This window comes from Gekko japonicus, unplaced genomic scaffold (genome assembly GCF_001447785.1).
Source record: "Gekko japonicus isolate JY-2015 unplaced genomic scaffold, Gekko_japonicus_V1.1 scaffold1244, whole genome shotgun sequence".
Taxonomy (NCBI): domain Eukaryota; kingdom Metazoa; phylum Chordata; class Lepidosauria; order Squamata; family Gekkonidae; genus Gekko; species Gekko japonicus.
Genome location: NW_015170925.1, coordinates 298750 through 312586, shown reverse-complemented (window position 1 = coordinate 312586; position 13837 = coordinate 298750). Strand labels below are relative to the sequence as shown.

The window sequence follows — 13837 nt, the reverse complement described above, 5'->3', positions numbered from 1 at the left end:
GCCTCTCCCCACCCCTGCCTGCCTGGGGCCAGGGAGGGCCTTGGCGGGGCTTCCTCGCACTCCCGCTGGCCTTGCAGGTCCACCGCCGGGCCCCCGATGTCAGGGTGTGTGGCATATGCTAATGAGTTATGCTAATGTGTTCCCCTAGCTCTTTTTCTATGAAATGACCCCTGGAAATGACCCCTGCTTTACATGATTCATCATGAGCTGGTCGTCAGTGTATTGAACTGTGGCTAGAATGGGCTAAAAATGGAACAAGAAAGCCACCCCCTTTTAGTTGGCTTGGCTCAGAAACAAAGCAAAGCGCACGATCTTGATTCCTCACAGAACAGAATAAATTGATTTTTCAGTAACTCTGGACGGTGAAGCAAGCGATGATGGAAATGTCAGGTTTGGTCGAGCTCTTCACTGGCAAGCGAAGTGGAAAGTGCCATCCGGTCGCTGCTGACTTGTGGCGACCCCAGAGGGTTTTCAAAGCAAGAGATGGACAGAGCTGCTTTGCCACTGCCTGCCTCTGTGTAGGAGCCCTGGGCTTCCTTGCTGGTCTCCCATCCATATATTAACCAGGACCCACCCTGCTTAGCTTCCAGGAGCTGATGAGATTGGGCTAGCCTGGGCCATCCGGGTCAGGGCAAACCCTCCTCAGCTGTATTCAGTGGGCTTTCTTCCTAGGATCGTAGCCTCTTCGTCTGCATGGTGGTGTCCTTTGGTGGGGACCAGAGGTCATTTCGTAGAAGAAGAGGTGCAGGAGCTCATTAGCATAACTAATTTGCATATGCCACACATACCCTTGACATCACCGGAAGTGTGTCAGAAGGCAACACCCACCGCTCAGGCTCCACTGGACTGTTTTGGATTGCTAGCTATTCGGGCGGGGGGGAGAACGGGCAGATCTGTCCTCACAGAGGAGGGAGAGCTTGTACCTGAATAAAACCTGGTCTTAAAGGTGCCACTGGACTGTTTTGAGTCAGGGGGGAGGGGCTCTGCAGCTTACCTGACTGCTTACCTGGCTGCTTCTTGCTCTGACTGAGGGCTGCTGGGAGCAGGGGATGGGGCTTGTTGCATGTGCCTGCCCCCCTGGGCTCTTTACTGCCGGAGCTCCGCTCCTGTGCGCTCCTGCAGGAAATGACCCCTGGTGGGGAGTCCCAATGATCCCTCTAAGCTGTGGAGTCTTGTGAGCAAAAATTCTACTTTGTGAGCTACTGGCATTAAAGTTGTGAGCGAGCGATTTGGCGACTGCATAAATTAGTTTGCTCCGGAGCCCTCCTTCCTGAGCTAAGACAAAAATCTGTGTGCCAACGGCTACAAAACTGTGAGCCAGCTCACACTAACTCAGCTTAGCGGGAACACTGGACTGGGGACCCTCTCCAGGATGGAGGAATCACAAAGGAGTCTCACTCTTCCAGATTCTTAATGTGGCTCCAACCATACACCAGAGGCGAGGCAGCCCACCAGGTCTTTCTGACCAATCGGAGTATAAACATGTTCAGACCTGGTTTCAGTTTTTCTCTGAGTAGGGCTACCAAACTGGAGTTTTCCTAGAAGTGCAACTGATCTCTAGACTATAGTTTTACGGTCTCTAGATAAGAGTTCCCCTGGAGGAAATGGCAGCTTTGGAAAGAGAGTACAATAGAAATGGAAGTCCTAGAACTGGGGTGTTGAACTCATTTGTTACGAGGGCCGGATCTGACAGACATGTAATTCTGTCCGGCCAGGCCATGTGTGCCATGAAACATAATGCCAGGTACCAGAGATATAAACTGTATAAAGGACAGCAGCTGGTAAGCTCTGGGTTGGTGTATCCTCACTGTAAGACCCCATGGGCTGGGAGGGGGGTGCAAAGGAAAACCCATGTGGGCGGACTGAAGAACCAACAGTGCAGCACTGGGCATACGCTCCCACACTGCTTGACTGCTGCAGACAAGGTTGTTCCACCACGCTGAAGCCACAATCGCAGTGGCTCTGCCCACTCCTCCCAAGCAATCTCCTGTAGCCTCCCTTGCACCGGTGGCTCGTGGGCCGGCACAAGATCCCTGGATGGGCTGATTCCGGCCCCCGGGCCTTATGTTTGACACCCCGTGTCCTAGAATGACATCACATCTCCACTAAGCTCTATCCCTCCCCAAACTCCATCCTTCCTGCAAAGATTTCCCAAGCCAGAACTGACGAGAGTCTCAAAACCCACGCATCTTCAAAATCCAGGCTCCTGTTCTGGTGTTCCCTACTCCCCATTTCCCACCACCTTACTCCTTGGATACCCGCCCTGACTCGAGCTCTCCTGGACGCTGCTTTGGGTCTCCTCAGTGCTGGCTGCTCTTGTGGGACTTATTCCTTAATGTCAGCTTCTCCTCCTGTTCTCCCTCGTGCTCCTAGCTGGTTTGCTTTCCCGGTTCCAGATCTCGGCTTGTAATGGCCTCTACCCTCCTCCAGATCCCACCCAGAGCTCCTTTGCAGTTGCGATCTGAATTCTGGTAGGCCTCATATTTCAGATTACATTGAAGTGGAACAGCCGGTTCCGAATTTCGAGTCCCTCTAGAATGGGATACAGACCCAACCTGATTCAGTCTTCCCGAGAAGGTCGAGTCCTCCAACCTGCCTACAACCACCCCGACCGATCTCCATCCCGGGCTTGACAGCAGTTCGAGCGGATTTGTCAGGAGGGCTCTTCCACACCTCACAACACTGTCATGTGACGTTTTTGGAAAGCGGTAGCGTTGGGTCAGAGAAGCGGCAGGCCTTGCCGCTCCTACAGTCAAGGTCGCCCGTGTTTTGCCGGGGTCTTGGAATTATAAAACAATGAGGATCGTTTGCTTTTGACTGCCGGGGTTGTTTTTCCCCTTTTGATAAACGTTAAAAATACATCATGGTAATAAATCCTGTTTGGTAGCAATTGCCATGGGTTTCAGACGAAAACACGTTCTGGCCCCGCAGAGATGAAATTTCCAGAGATTGTACCCCTCACCCAGGGGACCCTCCCCCTTAAATTTAAGAACACAAGAGAACCCAATATTAGGTCAGGCCAATGGCCCATCCAGTCCAACACTCTGTCACACAGGGGCCAAACATACCAGGTGCGGTCAGGAGGTCCACCAGTGGGGCCAGGAGACGAGAAGCCCTCCCACTGTTGACACCCCCCCCCAAGCACCAAGAAGACAGAGCATCCCTTGCCCCAGACCTAGAGTTCATATAAAAACATAAGAGACGCCAATGTTGGATCAGGCCAAAGGCCCATCCAGTCCAACACTCTGTCACACAGGGGCCAAAAATACCAGGTGCCGTCAGGAGGTCCACCAGTGGGGCCAGGACACTAGAAGCCCCCCCCCAATGCTGACAGAATGCTCTTCACTTTAGAAGGGAGGAGAGCCACAACATTTTTCTGGCTCTGACCAGTGCCCTGACCCACCACCATTTTCACCTACCTGGAATTAAATCTGCGATTATAGCCCTCGCCCATGGGACCTTCCCCAGAAAAGAAACCCAGGCTGTATGTATTCTCCCTTGGAGACTGGACACATGGAAGGTTGGTGATATTCTCTATCCTTTCCCATCATAGGGGTTCTGTTCATCTACCAGATTTGACCCTACCCTTCTTCCAAGCTCAGAACAACGTACACGGTTTCTCCCTCCTCCATCTTGGCCTCACAACATCCTTGTGGGGTAGGTTAGGCTGAGTGCGAATGGTCCAGGGCCCCCAGCTTTACAGTCTCTGTGGGACTTTGATCCTGAGTCTCCCCAATTCAGCACTATAACTGCTACACTGTGCTTGCTCTCCTGATGTGGGCGAGGAGCTTATTTTAAAATCGAAAAAGCAGCAAGAGGTGAGAAGTTCTACCTACGTACTCAAGTCCCGTGGTACCATAATTCATTTTGGCATTTTTCGTCCAGCCCCCTGCCCGACACCTACTTCCTGCTATTCACTGCAAAACAAGAGTGCTTGCTCGGGGATAATGCTTCCCACAGTAAGATAGGGCTTTAAGCCCTCTCTGTTCACATATCCTGCTTTTATGTCAACTGCTTTAGTTGTGAATTGGAAGATTTAAGGTTTAACTAGGTCCCCCAAGAGTACTTTCAGGTGAGGGCAATCCAGTCATTTTCTCTTCTTGCCCTACTCTTGTGAAGATGATGGAAGCACAATTAGGAATGATGCCATTTGGTGGGAACACGGGCTAAGCGTTCTGGTTGGATAACATGCCTGTCAGATATCTAACCACTAATTCTCTTCTGAACAAAAATATATACCTTAGGTCTGAAGCTGGGGCCCGATATCACTATTTCCTGTGGGCGATATGCGCTTACAGCCCTCTTCAGGGAGAGAAGGGAACATCGGCCTCTCTTGTTAGCAGGCAATATGAAGCCTCTGGAGCCAATGCCATTGACAGAATGGTGTTGCTATAAACACAAGGAGTCTGCCCCCCCCCTCCGTGTTTGTCTGGCCAACAGAACAGCTTTTGCTCTCAGACTCCAGAAGCCCTTTTGCTCTCAGACTCAAGATACCAGTTCTGACCTGAAGGCTCAGGAGTGGGGGAGAGGCATTGGTGAATTTCCTGCATTGTGCAGGGGGGTGGACTAGATGACCTTGGAAGTCCCTTCCAACTCTATGATTCTATGAGTTCACCTCAGGATCTCTAGGGGGGGGGAAACACACACATGTAATCACAATGTGAGGAGGAGCCGGATTCAGGGGGCAGGATATGCCCTACTTGGTTTGAGAGACCTTGCTATCATCCTGTATCCCCATTTCCATCAGGCCCTATCCTGCACCTCAGTCAGCCATAAGACACTGCTCTTTTGCCTACAACAGGTACCACTAGGCCAATGTTCCCTCTAAGGTGTGAAGTCATGTGAGCAAAAAATTCTACTTTGTGAGTAGGGTTGCCAAGTCGATCTTCTGCCGGAGTGGGGGGCTCCCGGCTGGTGCCTGGTGTACATGTGCGAAGTGACGTGACGACGGCAGGCACGCTGGGGGTGGGGCCTTGGCCATACGAGGGAAAACCATAGTTTTCCCTCGGATTGCCGTGGCCCCGCCTCCAGCGTGCCCGGCGTGGTCGCGTCACTTCCGGGTGATGCATATGTCGGGGTGGAGTTCCCCCGGGGGCCCGATCTGGCGGCGGCGGGGAACGGGCCTCTGGGGCGGGGGTTTCCCTGCCCCCCGGGGGGGACTTGGGAAGCCTATTTGTGAGCTACTAGCTTTAAAGTTGTGCGTGAGCGATGTGGCTACTGCATAAATTAGTTTGCTCTGGAGCCATCCTTCCTGAGCTAAGACAAAAATGTGTGAGCCGGAGGCTAAAAAATGGTGAGCTAGCTCACATTAGAACACTGGGCCCCACCCCTATTCTTTCAAGCTCCACCCACTGATCTGGTGGCGCTTCAGGGTGCAAGGCTCTGAGGATCTGGTAACCTCCCTTCCCTTGGGTCCTCCCATTTCCATCTCTGAAAATAAAGAAACCAAAGATATGTTTCATGCAGAGGTAGGAGGCTCAGGTGTGAAACAGAATTTAATCGAGTGGAAGGTTTGTCTGTTGGTAGAGTTTCTGTGGTTGTCTTTTTTTTCCCATTGCTTGTCACTGTTTGCTCAGTTGAAGGTGAAAGATCGGGAGGTCGAAGCAGACGAGATAGGAGGGCAAGATGGGCACGGGGTGACGGGGAGAGCGAGCGAGCGGTGTGAGCGAACATCCAGAGGGCAGCAGGAAGGAGAGCCGTCTGAGCTGGGTGCTGACCACAACAACACGCCCACAATGCAGTGACCCACGACACCCCACAAAGCATGGCGCAATGACCCAAGTGTAACATAGCAACGTGCCGTTTTGCGTTCAGGGGGGAAAAAACCTACCAATCGACATCAGCTTTCAGATCAAACGTAACTGGACCTTCGAGCAATGGTGCCGCCAGACGTACATATACTCGAAACTAAAACAAAGTACAGGGATGGGCAAGGAGAAACATACACACACAACAGCCAAAGACTGACATTGTGCAGCACGCAGGTTGCAGCACGAGCTCCTATCGAGGGACAAAGCACCGATCCAGACATTCCCAGGGGGCAACGACACAGAAACGCACGCTCTCGCACCAATAAGCACACTCAGCCTGCGCTCCGATCTATGCGCCGCCTTCGAACAGGCGCACGCTCACCGCATGGCAAACACGCTCAATTTACACGTGGGTGTGACGATGACTCAAGCGAGCCTACAGGGCAGACACTGCACGACACACGCAAAAGCCGGCTCGCGCAACTGCACCGTGAAGGGCGGAGGGAAGCTGCATTCTTGATGTTTCTGGGCGGGGGGGAACTATTCCAGAGGAGGGGCCTGAACCCATAGTCGCTGAGCAGGAGAAGGAACCAGGGAGACGGGAGCAGGGAGAAGGGAGGGCGTGGCTTAAGGGGCACTCAGAGTCTGTGCACTGGGGATTAGCAGGCGAGACAGAATATGGGCCGAGGGGGGCAACATTTATAAGACACTCGGGTTACGGAAGTTGTGGCCGGCAAAACGAGCTTCATCGCCCAGCTCCTCCTCAATCCTGCAGAAGACAGACAGACAGACGGACAGAGGGTTAGTGGAACTCAGAGGCCCATCAGTGGCTATTAGCCACAAGATATAGATGAGACACTATGTCCGGGGCAGTGATGCTCTGTATTCTCGGTGCTTGGGGGGGGCAATAATGGGCTTGGGGGGGCTTCTGGAGCTCTGGCCCCACTGGTGGACCTCCTGATGCCCCCTGGGTTTTCGCTGCTATGTGACACAGAGTGTTGGACTGGATGGCTCATTGGCTTGATCCAACATGTAGGTCCATAGCGACAGTGGGGCATTTCGGGGGCCCGCCCCGCAAATAGCCATGCCAGAAACCTTATTTTGGGGGGTATATTTGTGTGCAGAACCCTTATCTTTGAGGAGAGACCCCCGCAGCCAACACCACCGTGGCTTGCCCTCAGGCTTCCCTCCCCCTCCCACTGTGGAATCTGGGGAGGGGGGCATCACGGGACCTGGGGAAAGAGAGCCCAGAAGGCATTTCAAGGCCTTCTGAGTTTTCTTCCACAGGGCAAAGAAAGCTTAGGAGGGCACTCAAGAGTGGCACCTTCAACACATCTCTTTCCGTATACCATGACCTAGGTGGTACACAGCAGGACTGGGCTAGCAGAAAGGGGGATTTTTTGGAGATGTATTGAAGGCGCCGCTCTTGAGTGCCCTTCTAAGCTTTCTTTGCCCCGTGGAAGGGAACTCGAAAGGCATTTAAACGCCTTCTGAAGGCAATTAAATGCCCTCTGAGCTGTTTTCCCCCCTAGGAACTGACGCGCTTGCTGCCCTATCCCTTGGAAGGAAGGGTGAGAAACAGGCTTGTAGCCCTCTTTAAAGACAGGCATTCAGATTAATTTAGTTAACTGTAACTTAACTGCCCCCTTAAAAGTTTAAACCCCCCCCCCAAACAAAAATATCCTGGCTATGGACCTGCCGGCATGGCTTCTCTTGGCCTGATCCAACATGGGCTTCTCTGATGGTCTTATGCACCCCCATAGGTCCCTTTCTGACAGTGAATACAATCCAGAGAAGCTGGCCCTTAAGCATAAAAAGTCCTTAGGATCGATTAATTCAGGAGTCCCCAAAGGGGTGCCCACCGACACCTTTCCTGGTGCCTGCCCAAGTGTTTTGAGAAAGTGGGTGGGGCCAGGCTGGGGCGTTCGCCCAGCGAGGCTTCCGACTGACCACTGGAGGTTGGATCGGCTGTGCAAGATTTTTAAAACTGCTGCTTTGGCAGCAGCTGCCCCCACAGCCCAAGGATCTTTGCTGCAGGCCTGAATGTACGTCGTGGCAGCCTTTTTCAGGATGGCTGCGCTTCCTGCAGGAGGCATTTTCTGGCAGGCGCTTTGTGGCTGTGGCCCAATGCTCCCTCTGAGCTATGGAGCCTTGTGAGCAAAAATTCTGCTGTGTGAGCTCCTGACATTGGAGTTGTGGGCGAGCGATTTGGCTACGGCATAAATTAGTTTGCCCTGGAGCCCCATCCTTCCCGAGTGAAGACAAAAACGAGTGAGCCGGAGGCTAAAAAACTGCAAGCTAGCTCACACCAACTCAGCTTAGAGGGAACACATTGTGTCAGAATGTTACAAAGGTGCCCGCAGCGGGCTCAAAGAGGATGGGAAGCCCTGCATTAACTCAACAAAGAAAGCTGGTGAAAAGTAGTGGCTAAGGGGCACTTCGCACAGTACAAGAGTCTCCATGTCCACTAGGAGCAGGGCTGGCAACTTCAAAGTGGGGTCTGGATATCTCTCAGAATTCTGACCTCCAGAGATCATTTTCCCTGAGAGAAAATGGCTGCTTTTGAGGGTGGACTCTGTGGCATTACACTCAGCGGAGGTCCCTCGCCTCCAAAACCCTCCCCCTTCCCTGCCTCCAACGGGGGCTGCCAAGTCCCCCCGGGGGGGGACCCCCGCCTGGGAGGCCCGTTCCCCGGCGCTGCCGGATCAGGCCCCGGGGGGAACCCCACCCCCAAAGCACGTCACACGGAAGTGATGTAAGCACGTCCGGGACGTTGGGGGCGGGGCAAAACTCTATGGTTTTCCCTCGGATGATTTTGGCCCCGCCCCTAACGTCCCAGACGTGCTCACGTCACTTCCGTGTGATGTGCTTGCGGCGCGCACGCGCAAAGACTCCCGGAACAAGCTGGGACTCCCCTGCTCCAGGAGAGGTGAATACTTGGCAACCCTACCTCCAACTCTCCAGGAATCCACCCGCCCAGAGCTGGCAGCCCCTAACCCCAAAGTCTTTCTTAACCCCAAAGACTCTATCAGACCTACATGGGAGTTTTGAGCCTTCCAGATGCCTGTGGGCTTGACGCTCATCGTGATGTCACATCCAGAACAGGGGCTTCGGCCTAGGGTTGCCAGCTTCGGGTTTGGAAATACCTGGAGATTGGGGGGGCGGAGCCTAAGGAGGCCAGAGTTTGGGGCACAATGCCATAGAGTCCAACTTCCAGAGCGGCTGTTTTCTCCAGGTGAACTGATCTCTGTCGCTTGGAGATCAACTGCAATAGCGGGAGATCTCCAGCTACTTCCTGGAGGTTGGCAACCCTACTTCGACCTTCCCCCACCCCAGTTCTGTTTTTGTGTTATGGCTGTGCCAGAGAGAGCTGGGTGGTTTCAGGAAGCAAAAATAGCATGGCCCGGGGGCGGGGTGTGTGTGAGGCTGAAGCCCCTTCATGTGCACTGCCGTTGCGATCAGAGAGGTCCAAGGTCCTGTGTTCAGGGGTATGGAAACCAAATCCTTCCATAGATTGCTTTGGGAAGACACTGCCCTTGAAGGCTGTATCAGCAGTTGGGACCAGCTCTACGCATCTTGATGCCCTGCATGAGGAAGGTGTCCTGCATACACTTGAAAATGTGCCTCAGAATTCCCTGTGTAACGGCATACGAAGAGCTGGGCAGGGTCTCGGGGTGATACGCTGCTTCCAGCATAAAGGGCGGCCCCTGAATGTCCCCGCTGGGTCCACCCACATGTCGAAAGTTAGAGAGTCCACCCACATGTCAGAAGTTAGAGAGATCACGGGTTGGAATGGCAGGGCTATTTTTGGGCAGGAATGCACAGGAACGGAGTTCCGGCTGGCTTCCAAGTTGGCCACGCCCAGCAGGAACTCATTAGCATAATAGGCCACACCCAACAGCAGAAACCCATTAGGATTGGCTACAATTAGGGGTGTGTGGCCTAACATGCAAAAAGCCCTGGGTTTTGACAACATATAAATAAATAAATAAACAAACAAGGTAAAGAGAATAAGAAGCAAAAGGTGGGTGTGGCTGGATGACCACACTTCTGGTAACATGGGGTGTGTGGCCTAATATGCAAATGAGCTGTGGTGTCAGGGTGTGGCCTATTATGCTAATGAGTTCCTGCTGGGCTTTTTCTACAAAAAAAGCCCTGTGCAGTGGTAAACAGCAAAATGCAACCATGATATAATAAATTATGTCATTGTATTATCAGAGCTCAGTGGAACTCCTTCACCTTTTCACAATCGACAAAAGTTTCTGTCTATAAACATTCCACCAAACTTCTAAGGATGAAGAGACCGTAATGTAAACAGTCCTATTTTGTGGTCCGTTTTTCTTTGCTTTTTCTCTTTCGTGTTGTAGTATGACACAGAACCTCCTGCGGTTTCTGCAATGGGATGGCTCGGACCCCGTTTCAATGCTTCATCCCGCACAGAACGATGTTTCCAAGTTTTAATATTCCGTTGTTACTCGTTATATAGACTCCCATCTGGCTGCTGAATTCTGTCTTGTTTATTAAACCATCAAGTAATATCTGGTTTGTTATATACCATCAGTGGTCTGAACTGCCCCATTACGGAAACCACAGGAGGTGCTATGTCAAACTACAACACGGAAGAGAAAAAGAAAACAGACCACATACGATAACACTGTAAGGCAGTTTTAATTGAAATGAAAAGACTAGTACATGTTGTTTATTATAACAAGCTGTTGTGTGAAATCTTATAAAAATTACTATGTTATCTATGTTTTACTATATAATAGATAAGATCGATAAGCTAATGAAAATATAGTCTGAGAAATTGGTAGAATGAGAAGATCATTATACAGATTTTTATGTTAATAGGTCATATATATTTTAAGCTATATTCTTATGCCATTACACCATATATATCTTGTTAAACATTTGATAAGCAATTATACCATATACTTTTTTACATATACATACATATTTTGAAAAAGGAATCTCCTTAATTTCTGTAAAATTGCCATACTAGGTGTTTTTTTTGGGTAATTCTATTTTCTATCTGTTTTCCCCTATTCCTTCTTTTTTCAGTACCCCCTTATGATTTTTTTTAAGAAAAGAAAAATGGACCACAAAGTAGGACTGTTTACACTAATGTATCTATCGGCACGTATTCATCCTTAGAAGTTTGGTGGAATGTTTATAAACAGAAACTTTTGTTGATTGTTGACTGAGATAATACAAAGACACAGTTGCTGTTTACCCATCCACCCACACAGCTGAGCCAGTCCTAGACAGTGCTATCCTTTGCGGCGGTGACTGAGTTCAAGTTATCTCCAGAAGCAGGAGATCCCCTGTGCCAAGCCTGGACTATTTCCAGCAAGGATCTTCCTGCTGGTGGGATAAATAGATGCACATTTCTCCCACCTACCCTTGTACTCTTACCTCATTAGCTGGTTATATTTTGCCAGGCGCTCAGACCTGCACGGAGCTCCGGTCTTTATCTGCAAAAGTAAACGGCTTCATTTAAATGGCTTACTTAAACAGGTGCTTGCTTTACAAACCTGTATAAATCAATGGTGCAACCCAGGGGTTGTTTCGTAGAAAAAGAGCTAGGGGAACTCATTAGCATAACTCATTAGCATATGCCACACCCCCTGACATCATAAGGCCCGGCGGTGGACCTGCAAGGCTGGCGGGAGTGCGAGGAAGCCCCGCCAAGGCCCTCCCTGGCCCCAGGCAGGCAGGGGTGGGGAGAGGCAGGGAGGAAGCAACTTACCCTCCCTCTTCTCCTGCCTCCTCCTGGCTGAATGAGGGCTGGAAGCGGGGCGGCTGGAAGCAGGGGGCGGGGCTTCATCATGTTTCCCCCCCACACCTCACCCGGGGGAACTGCGTTCCCCCGCGATCCCCCCCAAAATGACCCCTGGTGCAACCTCATTTGGAGTACTGTGTACAGTTCCAGTCACCACACCTCAAAAAGGATATTATAGCATTGGAAAAAGTGCAGAAAGGGGCAACTAGAATGATAAAAGGGTTGGAACACTTTCCCTATGAAGAAAGGTTAAAGCGCTTGGGGCTCTTTAGCTTGGAGAAACGACAGCTGAGGGGTGAAGTGATCGAGGTTTATAAGATCATGCATGGGACAGAGCAGGTAGGGCAAGAGGAACTTTTCTCCCTTTCTCACAATACAAGAACTCGAGGGCACTCCATGAAATTGCTGAGCAGTCAGGTTAGAACAGATAAAAGGAAGTACTTCTTCGCCCAAAGAGTGATTAACACATGGAATTCACTGCCACAGGAGATGGTGGCGGCTACAAGCATGGACGGCTTCAAGAGGGAATTAGATAAAACATCTGAAGCAGAGGTCCATCAGTGGCTATTAGCCACAAGGGATAGATAGGCTGTCAGGCTGGGGCAAGGGATGCTCTGTATTCTTGGTGTTTGGGGGGGCAACAGTGGGAGGGCTTCTAGTGTCCTGGCCCCACTGCTGGACCTCCTGATGGCATCTGGTATTTTTGGCCACTGTGTGACACAGAGTGTTGGACTGGATGGGCCTTTGGCCTAATCCAACACTGGCTTCTCTTATGTTCTTATGTTCTTAACTGTGGTCAGTCCACTAGATGTACATAACAGACCACAGGTTGGTTTTTTTTAATCAATCCCAGTTACTCTGTTGCTTGCCTCCTTCCTTGCTTCCAGGCACAACCTCTGGAGTCTGGATGGTATCCAGAGATCCCTTGAGAGCCTGTTTGGTGTAGTGGTTAGGAGCACAGACTGTAATCTGGCAGAACCTGGTTTGATTCCCCCCCTTCTCCACATGCAGCTGCCAGTGTGACCTTGGGTCAGTCACAAGTTCTCTCAGGAGCAGTCCCCGAAAGAGCTCTCTCAGCCCCACCTACCCCACAGGGTGTCTGTTGTGGGGAGGGGAAGGGAAAGGAGATTGTAAGCCGCTCTGAGACTCCTTTGGATAGTAAAGGGCGGGGTATAAATCCAATCTCTTCTTCTCCCTCTTCTTCTTCTCGCATTGTTCAAGCAGCTGGCAAAGCCTTCCTATATTGCTTGTTCACAATAAATGGGCTGGGAAGCCAAGGGTAAGCCAAGTCTCTCAACTAAGCTAAAGAGTAAGAGTCCAGTAGTACCATAAAGACTAACAAAAATGTTGTGGTAGGGCAGTGGTGGGCAAACTCATTAGTCAAGAGAGCCAAATATCAACAGTACAATGATTGAAATTTATTTTGAGAGCCAAATTTTTTAAGCTTAAACTATATAGGTAGGTACATTGTTATTAACTTAATTAGGGTACTCCTAAACTGGCCTTTCTCCTGCCAACCTAGCAGTTTGAAAGCAAGAAATTGCAAGTAGATAAATAGGTACCACTTCAGTGGGAAGGTAACAGCGTTCCGTGCGCCTTGGTGTTTAGTCATGCCGGCCACATGACCATGGAAATGTCTTCGGACAGCGCTGGCTCTTCAGCTTTGAAACGGAGATGAGCACCGCAACCCTAGAGTCGGACTCGACTGGCTTTCGAGCAAGGGAACCTTTACCTTTACCTTTAAACTGGCCTTTGCTAAAAATGTCCTCAATCTGATTGAGGTACGTTCGCTGAGGTCGACCCCTTCCAACTCTCCCATCCACACTAGTCTTGTATACTTGTTTTGTCTCTTTTCGTTCATCCTCTCTATATGTCCAAAGTATCCATAAAATTAAATCATGACAAAATAAATCATGACAAACACTAATGTGAACAATGGCTTTGCATCTCCTTGGAAAGTTTGCGTAAGTCAGGTTTGTATGTTGTTGTTTTTAATTTTAGGTACGCACTAGAGAGCATCAATATGTATCGACTCGCTGGACCAGATTCAAGGTTCTTAGCTAGCAGCTAGCATTCTGTTCCCAACTGCAGCCTTCCAGAGGCCTCTGGAAGCTCAAAGAGCATTCTCTCAACAGCATTTCATATTAAAAGGTTAAGTGTCCCTGAACGCAAGCCTGATTAAGTTCACAATATATTCCATCTGTACGGGTTCCCACCCCCAAAACTTCCCACCCACATCTTGTGGCAGTGGCTTTCACAAGTTAATTGGGCGGGGGGGCAGTTTTCAGAGGCCCGCAACAGTCAT

The 13837-nt window shown here is 50.6% G+C and overlaps 1 protein-coding gene across 2 annotated transcripts in view; it reads right to left on the bottom strand.

The window, feature by feature from the left end:
* Positions 1-5477: 5477 nt before the first annotated feature.
* ENO2 (enolase 2 (gamma, neuronal)) overlaps positions 5478-13837 on the bottom strand; it is a 41867-nt gene continuing 33507 nt past the window's right edge. For both annotated transcript variants that reach the window (XM_015418799.1, XM_015418800.1), the window contains 2 exons: positions 11166-11224; positions 5478-6519 (listed from right to left, as the gene is read on the bottom strand). In XM_015418799.1, coding sequence (XP_015274285.1) covers positions 6450-6519; positions 11166-11224 — 129 coding nt within the window. In that variant the 3' untranslated portion in view covers positions 5478-6449. The remainder of the gene's footprint in view (positions 6520-11165; positions 11225-13837) is intronic.